Here is a 24,930-nt window from a genome sequence, read left to right as displayed (position 1 = left end):
GTTAACAGCACATGCTTGACTCGGTCTCTCTCCCCAAAGGTGGCCTTCGGCTTTTGGTGAGTTTTATACGGAATATAGACTAAACCTAGACTTAAGACGATTTGTATTGTATTTCTACTTTCCTATCCTTCTAATCAACATCACCTTGTGACTACCATACAATAAAAGCTCTATCTAGAAAACCAGAAGCTTCTTCCATTTACTAGTCTGGGAGATAAATGAAGGGAAAGGTTAAGTAGGGTAGATTTATGATCTAATATCCAATTTTAATCTCACAAGACTAATGCCAGGAGATGAGAAGAAAGACTGATTCCTGGGCAGTTTCTGCAGCACGGTCAGGGTCGACTTCCAGAGGCAGAAATGATGTGGGAGTCTCAGGAGGGAAGGATGCAGTCTCTAATGGAGCTAAAGGACTGGGCAATGATTCAAATGGCAACAGTTGTCCTGGCATTAGCCAGGTGAATGGGATTGGAAATAACCATTATCTATGTTTTAAGGCAAATACTGTGACAGATCGCCTATGTGGCTTTAACAGAACAAACCATTTGCATCATGGCAGGCTGGAATGTCAGTGAAGTTATTTATCCACAATAGGCTGATGTTTACATCACCCACATGTTTGATAACATTATCTTGGCTTCAAGCCATATCACTGCATAATTTTATGATTTATTAGTTGGAATTTGAACTTGGAGCATTTTAATTCCAAGAACATCTTTTGCAATTTGAATAATGTTTTAAGAAATTTTTCTCCCCCCGGGGCAGCTTGATGGTGCAGTGGATACAGCACTGGCCCTGGAGTCAGGAGGACCTGAGTTCAAATCCAGCCTCAGACACTTAATAAAAACTTGACACAGTCTTAAGGTATCCTGAGGCTTGCACTGTCTGTCAGTCAATAAATATTTATTAAGTGCCTATGTACCAGGCACTGTGCTAAGCCCATGACATACAAAAAGAGGCAAAAGGCAGTCCCTACCCTCAAGGAGAACATAATCTAATGGGAAAGACGACAAATAAGCATGTATAGGATAAATAGGAAATAATTAAAAGAAAAAAGGGGTAGCTAGGTGGCACAATGGATAGAATACCTGCTCTGGATTCAAGAGGACCTGAGTTCAAATCCAGCCTCAGACATTTGACACTTACTAGCTATGTGACCCTGGGCAAGTCACTTAACCCCAATTGCCTCACCAAGAAAGAAAGAAAGAAAAAAAAGAAAGAAAGAAAGAGAAAAGAGGGAAAAAAAAGAAAGAAGGCATAGGAATTAAGAGGGTTTGGGAAAGGTTTCCTGGAGATAATGGAATTTTAATTGGGATTTGAAGGAAGCTAGAGAAGCCAGTAAATAAAGCTGAGGAGAAGAGCATTACAGGCATGGGGGACAATAAGAGAAAATGCCCAGAGCTGAAAGATACAAGTATCTTGTTCATGGAACAGCCAGGAAGCCAGTGTCTCTGGATTGAAGAGTATGTAGCAGGAGGTAAGTTGTAAAATGACTGGAAGGTAGGAGGGGGCTAGGCTATGAAGGACTTTGAATGCCAGAGAATTTTGTATTTAATCCTGGAAGCAATAGGGATCCAGGGAAATTCACGGGGTGGGGGGGGATGTTTACCTATTACTATAGAAAGACTCCCACTTTGGGAAAATGACTCTAGAGGCCAAATGGAGGATAGATTGGAGTAGAAAGAGATCCACCAGCAGGCTACTACAATTGTTTATGCATGGGGTGATGAAGGCCAGTAAGAGAGTGGGACCAGTGTCAGAGGAGGAAAAGGGAAGTATTAATGCTGCAAAGGTAAAATCAACAGGAAGTGGCAACAGATGGGAAATGAGGAGTAAGAGATAGTGAGGGGTCAAGGATGACACCAAGTTGAGCTTGAGAGACTCAGAGAATAGTACTGCTTTCTACAGAAAGAGATGTCAGGAGAATGGGGAGGTTTTAGGGGAAAAGATAATGGGGGGCAGCTAGGTGGCATAGTGGATAAAGCACTGGCCCTGGATTCAGGAGGACCTGAGTTCAAATCCGGCCTCAGACACTTGACACTTACTAGCTGTGTGACCCTGGCAAGTCACTTAACCCTCATTGCCCTGCCCCCCCACCCCCCAAAAGATAATGACTTCTGTTTTGAACATGTTGAGTTTAAGATGTCTATTGGTGGGGCAGCTAGATGGCACAGTGGTAAAGCACCGGCCCTGGATTCAGGAGTACCTGAGTTCAAATCCAGCCTCAGACACTTAACACTTACTAGCTGTGTGACCCTGGGCAAGTCACTTAACCCCAATTGCCTCACTAAAAAAAAAAAAAAAAAAAAAAAAGATGTCTATTGGCTATCCAGTTTGAGATGTCTGAAAGGAAGTTAGAGATCAGGAAAGAGATTAGAGCAGGATAAGCAGAATTCAGAATCATCACCATAGAGATTAACTCCATGGGATCTGGTAAGATCACCAAGAGAAGTAGGATAGAGGGAAAATAAAGGTCCAGGACAGAGCCCCCTGGAACACTGATGGTTAAGGGGTGCGATCTGGGGAGGATCCAGCAAAGGTGAGAGAGCAGTATGATAACTAGGAGAACCATGAGTGTGATTTCCCCAAAACAGAGAAAGTATCAAGGAGAAAAGGGTAATTCATAGTGTCAAAGGCTGCAGAGAGGTCAAGGAAAATGAAGGCCCAGAAAAAGCCATTGGATTTCACAACTAAAAGAGCAGTTTTGAGAAGATGATGAAGTCAGAAGCCAGATGTAAGGGGTTAAGGAGAAAATGAGAGGAGTGAAAGTGGAAAAACCTAATATAGATTGCCTTTTCAAAGAGTTTAATCACAATTAGGAGGGATGGAAGGATCAAGTAAGAGGTTTTCTTTTTTTGATTATGAAGGCAATGTGAGCTTGTTTGTAGGCAGCAGGGAAGCATCCAGAAAACAGGGAAAGACTGAATGTAAGTGAGGGAATAAGAATGGCTTACACATAAGTGTGCACTTATTAAATCTTTGTTGAATTTAGAGATAGCATGGACCTAGTAAAAAAGGCTTAAGTTCAAATCTTCCCTCAAATACTCTGTGTCCAACCCTAGGCAAATCATTTAACCTCTGTGCCTCAGTTTCCTCATCTGTAAAAGAAGGGAGCTGGATTCAAAGGACTCTAAGATCCCTTCCGGGTCTAAATCTGTGATCCTATTATCAATTAATAAGTAATGATAGAAGCCCATCTGCTAAACCATATGAGAGAATAGAAAAGTAGCACAAGATATAGTCACTGGCCTCAAGGAATGTATAATCTTATTGATAAGTAAAAAGTGCCATCCCTATATATGTAAGAAAAATATAATGTGAATTCAAAATTAATACTCGAATGAAAGTCTCTCAACACCTGTTTCTCTCTCTTCTCCTTTTAATTTTCATTTTAACCAGCCACAAAACAGAAGTGAAATATACTTCTAATGTGTTTTATTTATTGAATAGTTCTAGCAGAATTTAAGAATCTCAGAATTGAAAGGGACTTCAAAGACATCTAGTATAAGCAATACTTGAAAATGAATCCCTTCTAAAATACACCTGACTATTGGACATCCCGTTAATACTTGAAGATTCTCATGGTGGAGGTGGGGCAAGGGGAAAGAGGGGACATTCGTTATCTTACAAGGGAATCCAACTTTGAAAATCTAACTACCCCAGCCATTTGGGGTCAAAGAATAAATTTATTCCCTCTCCTACATGTTAGCCCTCCAAATATTGAAGACAATAATCACATTTCCTCCTATAGCTCCTCTTCACCAAGCTAAAAAGCCCTAGTTTCTTCAACTCATCTTCTTGATATAATTTCAAGGTCCTTCCACAACCCCAGTCATGCCACTTTGGTGGATCTCTAGCTTATCAAGGTCCTTCTTAAAATTGGTCACCTAAACCTGAACATAGTGCTCTAGAAGCAGTCACCTGTCTGAAGAACAGCTGGACTTCCACTTGCCTAAAACCTGGTCACTATGACTTTCAAAAAATTTTAGAGTTGGAAGGGCTAATACAAGCCATACTGGAAAAAGAATACACATTACAATACACCTAAGAACTGGTTATCTAATCATTTCCTGAAGTACTACAGTTAGAGTGAATCCACTATCCCACATTCTGTTTTGGTTTTTGTTGTTGTTGTTGTTGTTTTTCCGGGCAATGAGGATTAAGTGACTTGCCCAGGGTCACACAGCTAGTAAGTGTCAAGTGTCTGAGGCTGGATTTGAACTCAGGTCCTCCTGAATCCAGGGCCCGTGCTTTATCCACTGCACTACCTAGATGCCCCCTGTTCATTCTGTTTTGAGATCTGCTTGCACAGGTTCTGGATAATGAATGAATTCCAATTAAAATTACACAATATATAAAATACTTGAGAGTCTTCTCACCAATATACACATAAAGTCTGTAATTATAAAGCATTCTTTATGAGGGGCAGCTAGGTGGCGCAGTGGATAAAGCACCAGACCTGGATTCAGGAGGACCTGAGTTCAAACTCGGCTTCAGACACTTGACACTTACTAGAGGTGTGACCCTAGGCAAGTCACTTAACCTCAACTGCCTTACCAAAAAAAAAGAAAAGAAAAGAAAAAGCACTCTTTGTGGAAATAAAGACAAGCCTAAATAATTAGAGAAATATTAATTGCTCAATATAAGTTGTCAATACAAAAAAGACAACACTACCTAAATTTACTTTTTTAATATCATACCAATTAGACTACCAAAAGAGTACTTTATAGAACTAGAAAAACTCCATCTGGCAGAACAAAAGCTCAAAAATTTCAGGGAAAATCATAAAAAAAGAGTGGTAAGGAAAGGGCCTAATAGTACTAGATTTTAAACTATAATACAAAGCACTCATCATCAAAATGATTTTGTACTAGTTTTAAAAAATGGAAATTTCAATCAGTGGAACAGATTAGATAAGTACACCACATACCAAAGCAAACAAACATGATATCGCAGTATTTGATAAACTCTAAAACACAACTTAGTGGGGGAAGGAACTCACTATTTAATGAAACTTTGGGGAAAATTGGAAGGCAGCGTGGCAGGTATTAGGTCTAGCCCAACATCTCACACTGCATGACAAGATTAAGTTCCAAATGGATATATAACCTAAATATAAAAGACTGCATCAAAAACAAAATATGATAATTTGGTGGAATATACTGCAAAATTAAACAAAGTAGATAATAATGTTTTGTTTTGTTTTTTAAATGGTGAGGCAATTGGGGTTAAGTGACTTGCCCAGGGTGACACAGCTAGTAAGTGTTAAGTGTCTGAGGCCAGATTTGAACTCAGGTACTCCTGACTCCAGGGCCGGTGCTCTATCCACTGTGCCACCTAGCTGCCCCCATGATAATGTTTTAATAGTACTTTCCAAAAAAAGAAAAGAAAAGAAAGGCTCCCTACACTAGAAGACCTCAATTAAGAGTTAATCCAGGAGTCCTTTAAATAGTGTGCATGAAGATTCTGACCTTGACTGTACTCCTCAGCTAGAAGGAAAGTGAAACTTGTGATTGAAAATTGTTTCTTCTGAGCAATAAGGAGAAGGGAAGAGAAGGAGTTATGTTATGGCCCCTGAAGTTTTAAAGGGTTCACTCATAGGGAGGGAGCAAATTTGCTTCATATTCTACTACAAATTGACTTGCAAGAATTTTTTGGTAAGCATGTCAACTGCCAACCCCTATATTAAAATTCTTGGAAATAGCTAAAATGGTGATCAGGAAAGGGAGAGATCATTATGGAGTACAATAGTTGGGAAAGACTTCCTCTTAGACATCTCAAATTGGATAATTTCCCCTATTACTGTCAAAGAAACCACCATCCTTCCAGTAACCCAGGCTCACAATGTTAAGGGTTACAAAGAAAGGCAAAAGAAGAAAAAAGAGGACAATGACAATTTTGGTCCCAAAGTCCATTAACAGTCTGAATTATTGGGAAGGGTCTTAATTTCCAAAAAATGAATTAAGATGTCCATAGATTACAAATATATTTAAAATGTAAACCACAAAGGAAGTTGTTAGGCAACACCCAAAACCATTCTGAAAAGTCACTATACTATGCTTCCTAGCTCTTCAAAAGTTTAACAGTTTGGATATATGTTATTTGATAGAAAAAGTGTTTATATTATACTTAGACTGATAACAAACTGATAACTTTGGGTTAATCAATCCATTAATATCTAGTCCCAAATGTTCAATTTACTATACTCACTTTTCTACATAATTTAAAAACTCATTATTATAAATTTTTTATTATTCATTATTCACTTTGCTTCATTCTCATATTTAAAAGGGTCAAATGCCAACAATTTTGATTTCAGCATCATCATGTCTCTCTCAAGTTAGAGGCTTCCTCACCAACAAAAATCCAAAACCAAAAAAGTCATTTAAATCTCCTTGTTGACAAAACGTGTTATGGATATTTCTTTCCTTTAAAAAAGGAAGAAAAGTAAAATGATTTTCTATTAGATATGATAATTTTCTTTGAATATACTCAAAGATTTATGAAGGAACCCTGTATATGTTACAAGCTGGCAATAAACTGATTTTTTTTTAATTCTCCAAAATGCTTCAGAGATACCACATCAATAGCAAGCCTCATTTCCGCATACTGCTTCTATCTCTTATTTTCCATCACACATAGGTGTCCCTCTTATTAGCATGCATCGAAAACAATATATAAATCTGTATCAAAAGATATGTTTTATAAGGAAAAGAGCTTTAAAACTACAATAGCCTTTATTATCCCTTTCCCATCTGACATAATACTGAATGAACACTTTTAGCACATGAACTACCGTTTTAAAAAAAAAAAAGAAAGAAAGAAAAAGAAAAAACCCTAAACACAAAACATTGAAATCTATCTTGACAGGAAGAGCAGGTTTTTGGCATCTATGAAAATACTGACAAAAACAATTCAATATTTATTAAGCTCCCGCTACTTGCATGGTATGTTTGGCATTAGTGATATAAAGAGGAATGAAGCATAACTTCCATCCTAAAGGGCACAATTTATTACAAATTGCAATTTATTAGGGTATATAAAGCATGTACACAAATCCTATAATCTGAATTACAAAATCTCAGAGTTGGAAAGGACATCAGAAGCCATCTAGAACACCACATACAATAATTTTTTCTATGGCCTGCCCAACAAGTGTTCATTTGATCTTTGCTTGTAGCAAAGGGAGGGAGAGCCCAATACCCCAAAGGCAGTCCATGAATAAGCTTTTCCTTCCTAAAGTAGCCTCTCAGTAAGTAACTTGTAAGTTTATTTTGGGGGAAAGATCTATCCTAGCTATTAGATCCGGGAAGTTTCATAGAGAGGTGGCACTTGAGTTGGGCCTTAAAGGAAAGGTAAGATTCCAATAAGGCAGAGATAGACAATGGGATAGAAATTCAACCCAAATGCTAGAAACGGTAAAAGCCAAAGAAACAGAGATGGGAGATAAGAAGACGAGGTTGGAGCATGTGAGAAAATAATGGGGTTTTGGGACTCCCAGAGGGCCCCACTCAAGGGCCTAACCCAGAGAGCCTTCCCTGAACTTTTAAGACCTGCCCCAGAGTCAGTCAAATTGGACTTTGGACTGAATACAGACAATAGAAGTTACCTCACTCAAAACCACACCTACCTGAAGGCTTTTTCCCCTGGAGGGCTCCATACGCTGACATCACCACACACCATCCTCAAATCCAGTAAACCAATAGATTTGAATGATGCTAGCAAATTAGCTTTAAGTAGTGTGTGAGGGCAGCCTCTCCTCCTCATCTCCATGAGCTTAGGCTCTCATCTCTCTCTTGGTTTTGGAAATTAGAGGGAGCAGACACAGCTCACTCTCCCTCCTACTATCTCTCCTTTTAAACTTTCTGAGCCACGTGCTCTATCTTTACTAATATTTAATATGCTTTATTAAATGCTTAATGCCCCCAAACTGGTGCAGTAGCCTCTAATTTCTAAGTAGCAATATATTAGAACACCAGATAATTGTCCCTAAAACTTGGACAATTATAGAGCCACTCCATATGATTTTTTTTTTTGGCAGGGCAATGAGGGTTAAGTGACTTGCCCAGGGTCACACAGCTAGTAAGTGTCAAGTGTCTGAGGCCACATTTGAACTCAGGTCCTCCTGAATCCTGGGCCGGTGCTTTATCCACTGTGCCACCTAGCTGCCCCCTGACACCGCATATAATTTTAACCGACACAAGTACTATGTATAATCCAGTGTAGAGGAATTATAGAATAGGGTAAGGTGATGCTAGAAATACAGGCTATAGTAAAATCATGGAAGGCCTTGAATTCTGGGCTAAGGACATGATAATTTCTTTAAGGTGTAATGATTGGAATGACGCCACCTACTGGAGACTTGCTGTGGAGAGCTCCACCATGAGGAAAATGCCTCAGAGGCATTGTGGCTTTTCCTTGGCGTCAGGAAATGACGTTTGCTCATGGGTGCTGTCTATCAAGTCTACCAGCCAATCAACTGGAGGAGCCTCCTATGGTCTGGGAGGAGACAGGAAGGAGGAAAGGGAGCCTGCGCAGAGAGCGCTGGCCTTTTTGGCTTCCGGACTTGATGGTGGTGGCAGCAGAGGACTTCACAGGAAATTTGAGGAAAGATAGGAGTGCCAGGCTGTTAGAATTCTGTTCTCAATCTTTTTCTTTCTATTTTCCAATAAACCCTTAAAAACCTAAACTCGTTTTATCAGTGATTTTTAGTCAGTTTCCCCCAAACTGGGGGAACACATTAGAATACACATTTAGAATCTTAAATTACACAAAGGGGTAGTCCCTGAAGTTTTGGAAGCAGAGAAATAGGATATGACATGATATAACATAACATAATATAATATAACATTTATATATTTAAAAATTTTTTATATTAATATATGTAAAAAGACTTGTACATAAGGAAAATGTACTCTAATCGTGGTATAGAAAATGGATAAGGAAAAGAGGGCTTTGTGACAAGGTGAGTAATGGGAGTTGGAGAAGTGGAAAGGAGACAGATTTGACGTCAGCATCACAGGTCACTAAGGGCAGGCCAGGTGTGGCTCATCCCAATCAGTCAGCCAAATTCCAATAATCTTACCACATTATTTAGGGAAAATCAAAAGACCTTGGCATTACTGAAAGAATTAACTATTGAAACAAGCCTGAGTGGGAAGGGAAGGGAAGCCAGAATAAGGTGATGATAGTTTGAGGGAACAAGGAGGAATCATGGAGCCAGAAATCACGAGCACAAAGAGCAGACTTAGGAGAAGGGAAGATGTGGGGCAGGTGCAAGGCTACCAGATAATGGTCAAAGGGGGCAATTTCAGAATTCAACATCTTGGAAGTTAAACAACTTCAAGTGATAGTGAGGTCTAAGGTGTGATCATTTGATGGTTGATCCAGGTTTAACTGGAAGTTCTCAGAACTGAGAAGTTTAGAGAACTGTTTAATCAAAGCATTAGAAGGATCACCAACAAGAATACTAAAGTTCTCCAGAATTACTTGATGGGCTGGAAAGAAAATTAAGCTGCATTTTAATGAGACGGTGGAAGAGTACCCTAGAGGTTAGCAGATAATAACAAAAAGGTGTAGCTGAGAGTTACATAATCATGTAGGACAATTTACAAGAAATATTGGTGAATCACAGTAGCAAAGACTTTGAAGTGGAAGTATGGAACAAGGAATAGTAGAGATTATTCTTCCTGACCTTAGGAGTTTGAGGCAATAGGAAAAAAGAGATCATTACAAGTTTCAGTTACCAGAGCTATTAAGTCCCAGTTAATTAGAGGTTAAAGGAGCATAAAGAAAGAGATCAAGAATGAATTAATTAAAAAAAACTCAACAACTACATGTTCACTTATAAATAAAGGGGGTGGTAATTATTGGTAATAAAGTTCCAAAAGGAACACTAGAAGAAACTAGTAAAGAGGCAACCAGGGAGAGAACTCAGGCACCACCTTAGTACAGGCAGTAATCATCTCTCACCTGGAAAAACACCACAGTTGCCTCCTAATTGGTCTCCCTGTTTCTAATCTCTGCTTCCTATAATCCATTCTCCACAAAGCTGCCAAAATGACATTTCCTTTTTTTTTTTTAAGTGAGGCAATTGGGGTTAAGTGACTTGCCCAGGGTCACACAGCTAGTAAGTGTTAAGTGTCTGAGGCTGGATTTGAACTCAGGTACTACTGACTCCAGGGCAGGTGCTCTATCCACTGCGCCACCTAGCTGTACCCAAAATGACATTTCTAAAACAGCTTCCCTCAAGGCTCAGTTCAGTTGCCATCTGCTATACAAAGCATCCCAGGACATACTTTGTATCTACATTGTCCATACTTTGTATTTAATTTCTTTGTACACACTGCATTGTTTTCCCTAGAATCTAAGCTCTTGGAAGAATACTTTTGGGGTTTTTTGTCTTTATATCTCCAGTGCCTAGCAAAGTGTCTGATACACAGCAAGAAGTTAATAAATGCCTTATATTCATTAAATAAAGATGTTAGAGAAATTAAAATATTTCCAGTCATCTAATATTACTCCCCTTTATGTATTCTATGTTGCAGCCAAACTAGATTACTAGCTTGCTAATGCATCTCCCACCTCCGACAGTTGTCCCGCAATCTATTCCTGAGACCTAGCACACTTTTTCTCTGTACACTCCACTTTTCAGAATCCTTCTTTTTTTCAACTGTCACCGACTCAGGAAAGCCATCTGATTCCCCAAATGAAAGTGCTATCTCCTTTCTCGAACATACCTGCAGCAATATGGACTAGGCTCATCATCTGCCCTTAATGGACTGCCTTTAATTAGATTTATCTATTTACATATTCTTTTCCCCATCCCTAGCAGAATGTAAGTTCCTTGAGGACAGGAACCATTGCACCCTAAGCACCTAGTATAATGCCCTGCACAAAATAGATGCTTAAGGGGCAGCTAGGTGGCGCAGTGGATAGAGCACCGGCCCTGGAGTCAGGAGGACTTGAGTTCAAATGTGGCCTCAGACACTTAACATTTACTAGCTGTGTGACCCTGGGCAAGTCACTTAACCCCAATTGCCTCACTTAAAAAAAAATAGATGCTTAATAGATGTTTACTGGATTAAGTTTCTCAGCAGAACATTATATGATATATATTAAATATCCAATGAAGAAAATATATTTTAAGTAAAGTGACCTTCAATTTCTTTTGTAATATATAATTACACTAAATTATTAAAAGCAAGCCTTTTTGACATAACATAGTTATTTATATCTGAGTTTAAACAGATTTAATTTATATCAAATCTAAACTAAAGTTGGATCTATAACAAAAGCAAAGGTTTTGGTTTGGTTTTTTTTCTACCAAAGAGTAGGATTGGCAGATGCAGCTCCTTACTCAGAAATAAAGGAAATCAAAACTAGAATTTCTCAGTGTCATATGTATGCAAGAGTAAACAGAAAACTAAGATGTCAGTAATCACATGCCACTTGTTTATATACTTCATAACAATTTTTACATATTTAAACAGGGTCTTTACCAGCTATCCAAGTTCCCAAGGCTTATATACATATATATTCAAATTTATGAAAAAATGGCAAATTTATTACATTTATTCCACTCTTTAATTGCAAAGCTAATGTTTTTATTCCATAAAATTTAAATTATTTAAAGTCTCAAATAGAAAAGGCATATTTTCATTCAAATTTTAAGTAATCAGCATTCTAATAACTCAAATATTAATTTTTTATCTTGCCAAATCACTGCAACACAAGAAAGTATCTGCTATTTAAAATCTAATATTGTGTACTTACATATTCAGCCTTCGTATTATGCTTATTTAATACTACATTACTAAGAAATGTACACTTTTTTTAAAGCAACTTCAGTTCATTATTACAAAAATATTTCAATGACAATATCATGAATGAGACATCTGAATGAGACAAGAACACAAAAAGTAAATATTTAGCATATAAAAATATTATAATCCCCCAAAGTAAACAGCACATGACTACAAATACTTCAAAAGAATGAGTCAAGTATACCTAAAACTATGGGAAGATATGTTAAACTTAGAGAGAAATAATTCAAGTATAGGGCAATAAGTAGTTTTTAAGATCATCATCTTTATTGACAGAGGTAACTTTAATATTTAATACTGATCAAACCTGGAGTCCAATTATGAGGGTCCATGAACATATAAGTCCATGAACTTGATTGGGAAAAATATTATGTACTTATTTTCACTAACCTTTGGCTTCTTTTGTAATCCTACGTATTTTAAAAAATTTATTCTGAGTCCCTAGGTTTCACCAGGTTGCCAAAGAGACACACACACACATATACACACACACACACACACACACATACACACACACACACACCCCCTTTGTTCCAAATTTGAGGATTGTCATTTATGTATTTCAGACATTGTTTGTTTGCTGGTATCACACACACACACACACATACCTCCCACTTGTAATGGTCTACTATATAGATATATTCCTGAATGAAATAAAAAAAATATAGATATATATAGATGTATTGCTGAATAAAATAAAATAAATATTTAAATTGCTGTATTAAATAAAACCATAAATTTAACAGAAGAAATTAAATGAGTTAAACAATTGTGAGAAATGATTATTAATAACTGATACATATATATATTTTTTGTGTGTGTGTGTGTGGGGGGGGCAATGAGGGTTAAGTGACTTGTCCAGGGCCACACAACTAGTAAGTGTCAAGTGTCTGAGGCCAGATTTGAACTCAGATCCTCCTGAATCCAGGGCTGGTGCTTTATCCACTGCACCACCTAGCTGCCCCCAATAACTGATATCTTGGGGAGACTCAGAGCTTCCTCTCCCTTCTTCCAGATCCCTGACTTTTAGAGGTCTAGTTTCTCCTTCTTAATAAGACTGCATTGAATCTCTTCCTCTTGGTCAGACCCATCCCAAGCCTGCATAGAATCTAGGGTGGGGAAGCTCATAGTGCTCGACTCAAACTTGGGTGAAGACAGATCTAGATAGCAGAAGGCTGGGGGGGGGGGGCATGGATAGAAGAAGAGGGCATTCTTTGAATTGATAGCCAGAGGCTGGAGATAATCTCTCGGTGCAGGGGTCAATTTTGGTCCCACTAACTACCTAATGTTTTAAGGGTATATAAGCTCTGTGCCCCACCACCATGAGGGTCTTTGGTCTGAGAAAAACAGCCAATGGCCATGCTTTTATTAACATACTGCTGGACTTAAAATGATAAAATTATCCAAAAACTAAGTCTCTCAAATTTTTAATAATCACACAATACCCTTCCCTAACAGAAAGTGGTAAAAAGACTAACACAAAGTAAACAAATAAAAGAATAAAAAGAACTGATTTAGAAAATGGCTTAAGATCAAAAGAAAAAAAAACTCAATAGCTCACATTGTAGAGCTAAGATTGAAGTGTTCTCTATTAGAAGTCTATTTTTCGGATTAACATTTGAGAACACAGAACACTTACCTTACAACTATAAGTAGGGCAATAAGGATTGAACAGATGGGATCTGCTATCATCAGACCAAAGTTCTGCATCATGATGGCAGATGCAATTACACCAATACTCCCCAGTGTGTCTGCTAGAATGTGTAAAAATACACCTACAAGAAAGCATGATCACAATCAAATTAATATTTTAACAATAGAAAATTATCAAAACTAATAGATTTTTATCCAAATTAAATCTTCTAAAGAAAAGCTGCAAAATACTTAAGTGGCTGCATAATGTCTCTTTGTCTCCCTTAGTGTCTTTCAGACTATTCTATAAGAGGTTTTTAGTTATGGCTGAAAAATAAAGGCTAAACAAACATCACTTAAAAATATATTAAAACTGCAGATAAAATAAATCATTACTAGATAAATAAATTATTTTAAAATTCAAATAAGCAGGTCATTTCTAAATAAAGTTGCTCTTAGTAGGAAGTTATGTTACCTATGATTCAAAGTTATTCTGATAAGCCTGAATGTCTCACCTATTTTAACACAAGTATTTCAATAAACTTATAAAAACATCTTCTGCAAATTCACTAATGGGTTTAAAATGTATGTAATACATTTTAAAAATTCAATATGCTTTGAGCCAAAAAAAAAAAAAAGTCAAGTAAATATGATCAGTGTAATGGCAGAAAAAAAATAGGTACACAGAGCCCTCTGCTGGTGATTCAACTTATAAACCTTAATGACAAATACTTTTGCCATATAATTTTCCTTTTCTTGAAATGGGGGTCCTATATAAGTTCTATTAGAGTTTCTTACAGATAAAGTTACCCATTAATCTCAAACTCAATAACGTGGGATTAAATTTTGTATTTATAAGAGGTTTAAGGTATTTTAGGAAACTTAAAAATTTAAACCTATTTGCATGCATAAATGAAATGACTACAAAATCTTTTGCAAATCCAATCACTAAGTTTCAGATATAGTTCTACCACAGGTTCTGATACAATAAATTTAAATTTTAAAATAATACAGCAATCAGATCTTTAACAGGTTAAATATAAAATAGATTTTATTTCACTGCATAATATTACCATCAAAAGATAATTTAACATTTGTATCGTGATATGTGTAAATATATTATCATCAAGCTCATCACATTATTGGTAAAAACATGGTAAATATAATGCCTACTACACACATTGCATCTGGGCTCTATAGATGACTTTTACAATTCTTCAACAATTTTTCAAATCACCACACTGGTTTATTTAGAAACCACTACGAAGTAACAGTATTTATCCATTTTATAAATACTTGTTCTTATTTTATTGTTCAACATAAACAAAAAACCTGTAGAAATCCAATCAGTTTTAATTACAGAAATAATGATTTACTTACCTGAATAAAAAGGCAGAATCATCAGACAAAACCTAAATACAGTGAATTCTACACAAATCTATAAATTCTTCTGCTCAAGTAGAATTTATTCCAAATGATACATGACACAATCAGTAACTGGTCAGTCAGGACTTAGAAAACATTGCTTTGGGTTTCCATAAAGATTTTTTTAAAAATTAAAACTGGCTTTCTATTATGACAGTTTCAAAAATCTTATTTTAAAGAGAAAAAAATCCTACATAATAAAGGCTATATGAGATCCAAAATTTATCTAAGGAAAAATATTTTAGAGTTCCTCTTACATATCTACCTCAGATGGCAAAGGATTAAAGATGTCAAACAAAAAAGGTTAGGATTGCTTTATCAGATTAAAATTATCTTTTGAATGACATAGAAGAGAACCACAGAAAACATACCACAGTACGTTAGGGGCCCCTGAACCACACACTCTGAATTGATTTGTATTCTTAAACCACTCTACATCTTTAGTGGATATTTTGAGAACTGAAACTAGTTGGTAAGCATTGTTAGAAAAAAACAGAAGCTTTAGATAGGGAAATGTCTGGATAAACCATGTTAGTCACTCCCTTGAATGCTATTTTTATAAACATGTCAGAATTATACAACCCTTTGTAAGTCCCTAAATTCCATTTAGGAAGGGGGAAAAACAGGGAAAAAGTCAATCATGTCTGATTTGTATACAAAATTTCAAAACTTACTTGATGAAATTTACCTTAAAAAGTAGAAAGTCAACAAGTATATCGAAGATGCTCTAAATATTTTTTTGCAATTAAGTTGTTGTAGTGTGTGTGTGTGTGTGTGTGTGTGTGTGTGTGTGTGTGTGTGTGTGTGTGTGTGAATTGTCACCCTTGTAGATTACCCAAATCAAATTACAGGATACCCCTGTAATCCAGAATACTGTTCTATATTTCTGGGCTATTTCAGCCTATCCACCAATTAGTGTGTACCTAGAAAATATAAACCAATTGCAATGCTAGATTAAGAAAAACTAAAAGTTGTTAGTTCAATTTCTTTGAATCCTCCCCCTCCAATCAAATAATGGATTACCAAGACAAAAATTAAATTACTAGCAAATACAAATTTGACTGTATGTAACAAATATGCATTATTACAAGGTATTTCAGCAAAAGTTTTTCTATACTAATTCTACATATCTCTATAATGATGCCACAATGAATAATAAACATGTTAAGGTTCCTAAAAATAAACTACAATTTGAGGAGCCAGATCCAAGGGAGTAGTTTAAGATAAGGATTAAATCAAAAATTTTAAGGATAGAGAGAATAGTGAGGGAATAAAGTACAATAAAAAATAAGGTTTAGAACTAGTGAAGGAAGAGGTCAATTTGGTGTCAGGAGAAGGAATTAGTAAGATGGTGAAAAACTTGGAAGTAACTGACCATGGTTGTGGATGAAGTCTAATAGAGGAATAGATATTGCACATTGGTACATGCCCCCAAATTGGAAGTTAGCCTAGTTCCCTGAACCATAACTACCGATGACTTATAAAACAGTTTTATAATGTGTTTTTGAAGGGGTCCAACACTAAGGGGCATACAACTTTTTACTCATTACTGAATGATAGGTAATCTATGGATAAGACACAATTTTCAATACTATACTTTTTACTTTTATTTCATTTTATAAATTAGATACACACTATAATTGTCATTAAAATGATTTCAACATTAGTAGTATATGTAGCACTTTAAAATCTGTGAAGTGCTTTTTATATGTTATCACATTTGATTTTCATAATAACCCTGGAAGGTAGCTGCTATTATTATTTCCATATTGAAGATAAGAAAACAGTGTGAGAGAAGCTAAGTGACTTGCCAGGGGTCACATGGCTAGCATGTCAGAGACAGAATTTGAATTCAGGTCTTTCTGACTCAAAATCCAATGCTCTCTCTCTCTCTCTCTCTCCATATATAGTGAGCTATCTAGCTGCTTCTAAATGTTACATTATCCCTCAAGCCTACTTTTCAATACATTATCATAATTACAGATATTAATCATATCACCATGCTGTTGAGAATATCTGAAGAGAATAATGCACTGAAAAGATAGGGGTGACTCTCAAAAGCATATTTACTAAATTATCCAATAGAACTGAATATCAATAGCAGAAAAGTTAAACATTCCACAAATGTATAGAACCTTAAAACTAAAAGGGACATGATGTGAGGGTAGCTAGGTGGCGCAGTGGATAAAGCACTGGCCCTAGATTCAGGAGGACCTGAGTTCAAATCCAGCCTCAGACACTCGATACTTACTGGCTGTGTGACCCTGGGCAAGTCACTTAACCATCATTATCTCGCCCCGCCAAAAAAAATTTTTAAAAGGGACATGTGAGGTAGGTAAGTCCAGCTTCCTCATTTTACAACTACTACTAAGAAAGTTTAGAGTTTTTCAATGAAAATAATCTTCTTAGTCTTTCATGCAATGTAACACCAGACAACTAATGACTATGTGAAATAATTTAAGAGAAAAACAGGAAAAACTGTAAGTGCAAATTTCTCCTACCTTGTAAGATCTGTCTGCTGGGTCCTGTTGTTCCTTTAATTGAGGGACCATCTGAAAAGAATTTTTTGCCAAGTTAATATGGAATTTTTTTTTCATTTAAAATGATTCCTATTTGAAACTAACTAGTTTTCATTCTAATGCAGATACAGAATTGCACATATTATGTAGACTTACGAATTAACTTTAACATCTCCATTACTAAAATTTAGACTAGACTAACAATAACAATCTTGATTAGTCCAGAAATAAACACAAAGATAATTTCAAGTTGTATGAATGATCCAGGATATATTTTAAAATATTTTTTTCAAAGATATTTGGCAAAATAACAAACCCCTTTTTGAAAAAATTCATTAATCTTTTAAAAATTTCTACAAGGAAGAGCACTACCATTATTTACAAGTAGATCTACTATAGAAATGTAAATAGCTACCTAAAATCATTCAGAGAGATGGGAATAGGTCTAGAGAAGAATCTAGGTAAAGAAAAACTCTTTAAAAGTTTCTTCCAATTTATAGTGGAATAAAGAAATCAAATCACTTTCAATCTTCACCCAAAAGGAACCACATATATAGTGTCTTCTTACTTTATCATATTGGATTTATGATATAAAGTTCAAACATTTATCATTCATAAACTAAAATATTTTGAAATGGTCAATAACTTTCAAAATTGAATCAGAAATACAGTTGCCAGTTATTATCAATATGATCTCTATGCTGAGTTTAGAATTAGAGGTAAAAGTCTGTATACGTGTACTTATGAAGAAGCTTGCTTGAGATTCACAGTTGATGGCCTGAGATTGTCAAAATGGTAGTTATCTGATGTGTCTTGATGCCACTGCCTATGTGGCAAAGGTATGAACATGGTACCTACTAAATCAAACCAAAGATGCAATTGTCTGTAAAGAATTATCATCTTGTAAGATCTATTTTCTTCCTCACTGGTCTGGAGAAGATGACATACCTGCTCTATACAGTAGATCTCACAAATGAAGATGCCATTAAAACTAGCTCATGATCACTTAAAAGGACAGCTCACATTTACATGGCCTTTTACAGTTTATTGCTCACAATAACCCTGTGGTTTACATAGTACAAGTTGTCTCATTTTATAGATAAGGAACTGAGGCTTAGATCTAGAGCATGTAGACATGGTCTACAATGCATACAAAGCTCCTCTGCCCATTAGCAGTCAGACACTTTGTCATGATTCTTCAGGTCAGTTCATCCAAATGTTTTTCAATACATGTTATGATCTGTAGTTTCATCAATGCGGGTATGTCTTTCCCTAATGCAGCACACAACCCTTCCAAAGGATATAAGATGTCCTTCACGAATTGCATGTCCTTAGAGGCACACCCTCAAGTAACAAGGTATCAGGCAGTCTCTGAAGGCAAGAGATTCATTTTGCCCTGCTCAAAAGGAATAGCCTGTTTTAATATGTGAACTTTCATATGTCCAAAGTGATATCCCCAAAATGTTCTTGGTCTCCCAAGTACTGATCCAGGGCTGATAGGGAGTTGTTCCAGAGGTTGCATTTTTTCCCCTAAAACAACTTGACCTTTTAAAAAAAATCACAATCTATAAACTTTATAAGGAATATTAGTTTCTAACTCTTTCATGGTATAAGAAAAAAATATAATAGATTTGTTCTTTGCTGAACAATCTCTTTAAAATTTAAAAATCTAAATTAAAAAGGATGGTCATATAGCACTTTCCTTTGAATTAGAAACAAACTTAAACCAGTGGGCACTAACCTCTAAAATTAAATACAGTTAATGTTAACTGTGCCTTAAAATCTTTTAACAATGTTGGAGTTGCCTAGAATAATGCCTGACCCCCCACCCCCCACAAAAAATAAATAAATGGAGGCTCCATACGATGTTACCAAAAGACATAAGGAAAAAGAACAAGAGTTACTACAGAGAGCAAGAGATTTGGGGGCTGGGGGAATGTTTTTGAAAAACATGTTTGTATACCCAGCAGATATGAAACTATTACAAAATTTTGAATACAGCTTGTTCTAAAAGTCTTAAATTTACTTTAACAGCTTAAAACTGCACTAAGACGTGGAACACCCTCTGTAACAAAATCCAGGAGATTAAAATAACATCAGCTAAAAGTTTATTTTAATATTAAAAGGAGAGGAGATTGCTAATTATAAAGTACACTACCAAAAAGCCACAACTGACTGTTAGATATAGAAACCATTCTCAAAGTAACTTTGTCTATTACAATGGTTAAAAAAAGACCCTCCTTAACATTCTACTCCAGGACCTCATTGTGGCATGAAGTGACCTTCAAATCTTAAAGGCCCTGTCAACAGGCCACAAACTCATGTAGCCAAGCTGGAGTCTCGGTAACAAACTCTGACTTTTATCTGAAGACAAGTTTAGTTAAAATCACAAAGGATCAATCACCAGATGGCTGGATACGACAGCAATAATTTTGGCCAACACAATTCATGAACTTACCTACTAAATCATGAATGTACTGCAAAACTGCTTTGGTGAAAAGAATAATGGACTGCTTAAATTGCACATCTTTTGAAGTAATGAAACAATAATTTTTAAAAATTGAAAATTCGATTTGAAATTGAGGAAATGTCCAGAAATTGGGGAACACTATATAATGGAACACTATTGTGCTATATGAAATGATGAGCAGGATGCTATCAGAAAAACCTGGAAACTCTTACATGAGCTGATGCAAAGTGAAATGTACTGGATGCAAAATAACAGCAATATTGTAAGATGATCTGCTGTGAATGATTTAGTTATTTTCAGCAATACAATGAGCCAAGACAATTCTGAAGGACATGAAAAATGCAATCCATCTCCAGAAAAAGAACTGATGGTATCTGACTACAGATTGAAGCATATTTTTTTTTAGTTCGTTCTTCTAGGGTTTTTTTGGTCTGTTTTCTTTCACAACCTGACTAACGTGGAATTGTTTTGCATGACTACACATGTATAACTTATATTGAATTGCTTGAGTTCTTAAGGGAGGGAAAAAGAAAATTTGAAACACAAATTTTTAAAAGTCAACGTTAAAATTTGGTTTTGCATGTAATTTAGGAAAAACTTGAATTCTAAATAAAAAAATTTAAATTCAGAACAAATTGTTACCTTCCCATTATTGAAATATATGACTTTTTACTGTATTAATTTTTTTAACCACCAGAAAAAAGATACCCAGTCCTCAAAAAAGTCCTAAAACTGAAAAGTTTAAGTAGAAGCTACAAATTTGATAGTAATTCAAGCATCTTACAAGTATTTGTTTTTCAGTAGTAGTTCAATTATGATGAGGGAGAAGTTGAAATCTGAAATGTATACATAGGACAGTTTTGAATCTTATTTATGATTCTCTCTTTAAAAAACTCTAAAGATAATTATTTAGGATTCAAGCATCCCCCAACACCGCTGAAATCACTATACCTACCCTGAAAATACATTTTTATAATGTACTATCAAAAAATGAAAATTTAATGATAACCAACAAATTTTTAATTAAAAAATGTTTTAATACCTTAACGGTATGCTTTCTAAAACACAAAAATAAGTCAAATGTTTTCATCTCTCTTTCTCTCTCTCTCTCTCTCTCACACACACACACTCTTTTAGAGGCCAATCCAAACATGTTATGCCACCCAAATAGGTGTTTGCCAAACTAAGTTATTGCATTAAGTTGGAATTCATATTACAAAATGTACAAATAAATATATATCAGCTAGTTAAGTCAACGTCATTATTACAAATAAGATAAAAATACTTCTTTTCTTTTTTCTTTTTAGTGAGACAATTGGGGTTAAGTGACTTTCCCAGGGTCACACAGCTAGTAAGTGTTAAGTGTCTGAGGCTGGATTTGAACCCAGGTACTCCTGACTCCAGGGCCGGTGCTCTATCCACTGAGCCACCTAGCTGCCCCAAAATACTTCTAAAGATTTAAAATCACTGCTACATTTTTAAAAGTCTCCGTCAAATATTGGCAATGGAAAAAAAAACAAAGATGCATCCAATGATTTTACTCAAAATGCAACTGCCATGATCACATTTTTTGAAACAGTACTATTTCATCACTATCTAGAACTTGAAAAATCAGACCAAGTCCTGTGTTTTATGCTACATTTATTTCTCTGTAGACATCAAGTGAGAGTCCTACAGAACAAAACCAACAGCCCACAAAGGAGGGAGAACTGATCCTTGTCTTCTGCATGTACCTGAGAGTCTCATTCTGAATATCTTCATAAGGCACTCACCATGACAGTCAAAGTGGCCATGCCCATGATCATGACTGTGTGTATCCTGTTTCAATTCATGACTATGACCATGGTCTCCATGACTATGGCCATGATCTCCATGTCCGTGTCCATGATCAAGTGCACCATTAAAGAGGGAATGACTATGTCCATGCCCTAGAAGGAAAAAAAATAGTTTAGAGAATAGAATGTCTAAAAATGGATTAAAATATAAATTCTACATGTTAATACCTCTAATGAATCCTCAAGGATGCCAGGAATAGAAACAATATGTCTACATTTCAAGTCATTAGATAAGAGAGAGTGAATTATGATTTTTAAAAATTAATAATATTTTTAAAAGATAAGGAAATAGCAAACATTCCAGAAAAGATAAGATTACACATATGGAAATCTTGGAGATCATAGATTTAGAGCTGAGAGGGATGTTAGAGGCTAACACACCCACCCCATCATTTTACAGATGAGAAAACTGAGTCACAGGGAAGAGAGGTTAAGGGACAGAGTCAGAGTCAGGGTCAGAGAGCTAGTTGTGTGTCTGAGGCAGGAAATGAATGCAGATCTTTCTGACTCCAAGTCTAGCATTTTATTCACCATGGTCCAGGCAAAGGCTGGGTTAAAATTAGTATTCACATAGCTGACCTGTGTTAGGACAAGAAGGGATTTATTGTCTAGAAACCAGAATTGATAAAGGGACCCCAGCTACCCTGCTACTAACAATCCTTGAAAAACTGTTTTTAGCAACTTTCACAAGATAAAAGTCTCATAGACCCCAAAATGCTCATGGAAGGACTTCTTGAGGCAGTAAAGAAATGGAAATACAAAGTATTTCCCACAGACTGGGAAACAGCTAAACAAATTGTGGTACATGAATGCAATGCAATATTACTGTACCATAATAAATTATCAATATGAAGAATGCATAGAAACAAGGAAAGGATCATATGGACTGAAACAAAGTGAAATAAGTAGAAACCAAGAAACAAGGTACACGACTATCATAACGCAAATGGAAAGAATAACAAAAGTGAACACTATATGTAATTATAATGATCAAAAACTCATTCTCAAAGAGGAAATAAGACAATGCACTTCCCTCCCTCATTTTCAAAAGTAGAGGACTATGAGTATGGAATATTGCAGGTAGCATCAGACTCATTTGATGGGTTGCTTAACTTTGTTGAACTGCCCGTTTCCACCCCTCCTTTCTTATTCTTTGTTTTAGGGTTGTTATAGGAAAGGGGAGAATCTATTCAGAAATAAAGGTGATATAAAAACAAATCACTAGGGGGCAGCTAGATGGCGCAGTGGTTAAAGCACCGGCCCTGGATTCAGGAGTACCTGAGTTCAAATCCGGCCTCAGACACCTAACACTTACTAGCTGTGTGACCCTGGGCAAATCACTTAACCCCCATTGCCCCGCAAAAAAAAAAAAAAATCACTAAAACTGTTTAGTAAAAACCACAATAAATGCTGGTTGAAGTAATATATTGACTACAATTCAACCACACTAAAATTAATCAGTTATATTTTGTATTCATATAGTAGTTTCATTTCCAGAGCATATTAAAAACACATAAAGTTTATTCTTGGTAAAAGCTTCATTTCCAGGAGTTTTATTAATTAAAAGCTTGCTTTATAGAATATATTGGGAAACATATATAAAAACATATAGTTTACCCTTGGTAAAAGTTAAAGAAATTAAAACTAATTCAGTACCTCAAGATACAAGGTTAAATATTATAATATCTTGGTATGTTATAATAATCTTAGTGTATATTAAATAACATTTAATCTTTATGTATATACAGATATACACATATATGTACACACACCCTTATGTGTGTTCATGAATATGTATATATTGGTTCTACCCAAGGAAGTTGTTTATTTGCAGGTGAGGTATCATTTTATGATATACACTTGCTTTACTATGTTAAAGACCCCAATGCAACTCAGGAGCACAAACTAAAATATAACCTTGGGAACAAAAATAAAACATAGAAAAGCAAAGTCTAATTATTCCTTAAAGATTACTACCAGGACAACTATATTCAAACCCTATAGAAAAAGAGCCATGATTTAGTTTCACCAATGAGAACTTAAAATAAACTAGGAAAAATATTTTCAGTATATAGCACTTCACTTGTTTTGATTGTGCATCTGTTTTATGCTATAGCTGTTCCATTTTCTTCTTAAGGGATGCTTTCCCAAAAATAAAGTAAAATAAAAATTTAGATCAGGAAGGTACCTTACAGACAAGCTAGTACAATTTCTTCATTTTACAGATAACAAGGTCATATTGCTTGTCAAAGGTCACACTGTATAATGTAGCAAAGATCAAACTAGAATTAAGTCTCTATATTGTTTTCCATTTATATTTCTTACCGTTATCAGTCATGAATTTATGCTGGGAATGAAGAATATTTTAAAGGGTCAGGGCTAAAATGATTCGTAACCTAGAAAGTATCTGAAAGTACAAAACCCTGCTATATATGAGTAAACTGCAATTTTAGTGTAAAGAAGGTTCAGCAATGCATAATACTTAATATACTTAATACTTCTGCATAATATAGTGGATAATATATTTCTGAAAATACCTAATATACAAGAAATGAATAATAATATTCCAATAATCTAAGGATCTGCAATTTTGTTAGTATAGGTACTAATTCTGTAAGTACAGATCACCAATCCATTAAAAACTCATCACCTGAAATCTCATCTTCATGAAGACTGATTGAGCTTTGATACTTATCACCTCCTTAGCAACTTTAATGGCCCTCCACTCTGATGGAATATTAAGTAATAAACTCTTCCCAAAGTCTCCCTTTACAGAGGGCTCAATTTTTTCTACCTAACTTCATTTCTCATCAGTTGTACTATTCTCCTTTTACTCAAGATTAACATAAATCTATGAACCCAATGAGATCCCCCACTTCTTCAGTTTCTTTTACTATACTATCTTCCCTCATCAGATTTTAAGTTTCTTGAGGGCAGGATATGTCTTTTTATTATTTGTATTCCCAGTGCTTAGCACAGTGCCCAGAACATATTTACTATTTATTGAATACTGAAAACTTAGCCCTGTGATGAGCTTAAATGATTTCTAGATAAAATTTAGAATATATTACTAAAGGAATGGCAAATGAACATTTAAGTCAGAAAGCAGCGATCACAAAGAACAAGTACAGCTTTATTAAGAACAGGCCATGTTGGACAAACCTTATATCCTTTCTTGTCAGGGATACAAAACTGATAAATCAAGCTGATGCTATAGCTTATCT

General features: G+C 35.6%; 1 protein-coding gene across 1 annotated transcript in view; it reads right to left on the bottom strand.

Annotated features, from left to right (window-relative positions):
• Positions 1-24,930, bottom strand: part of SLC30A7 (solute carrier family 30 member 7) — a 73,515-nt gene that overhangs the window by 20,976 nt on the left and 27,609 nt on the right. Inside the window, exons 6-8 of the mRNA XM_044001551.1 lie at positions 21,644-21,799; positions 17,384-17,434; positions 13,465-13,600 (exon numbers count right to left, since the gene is read on the bottom strand). Of these exons, the coding sequence (XP_043857486.1) occupies positions 13,465-13,600; positions 17,384-17,434; positions 21,644-21,799 (343 nt within the window). The remainder of the gene's footprint in view (positions 1-13,464; positions 13,601-17,383; positions 17,435-21,643; positions 21,800-24,930) is intronic.

This window comes from Dromiciops gliroides, chromosome 4 (assembly GCF_019393635.1).
Source record: "Dromiciops gliroides isolate mDroGli1 chromosome 4, mDroGli1.pri, whole genome shotgun sequence".
Lineage (NCBI taxonomy): Eukaryota > Metazoa > Chordata > Mammalia > Microbiotheria > Microbiotheriidae > Dromiciops > Dromiciops gliroides.
This window is presented reverse-complemented; position numbering and strand designations above follow the sequence as displayed.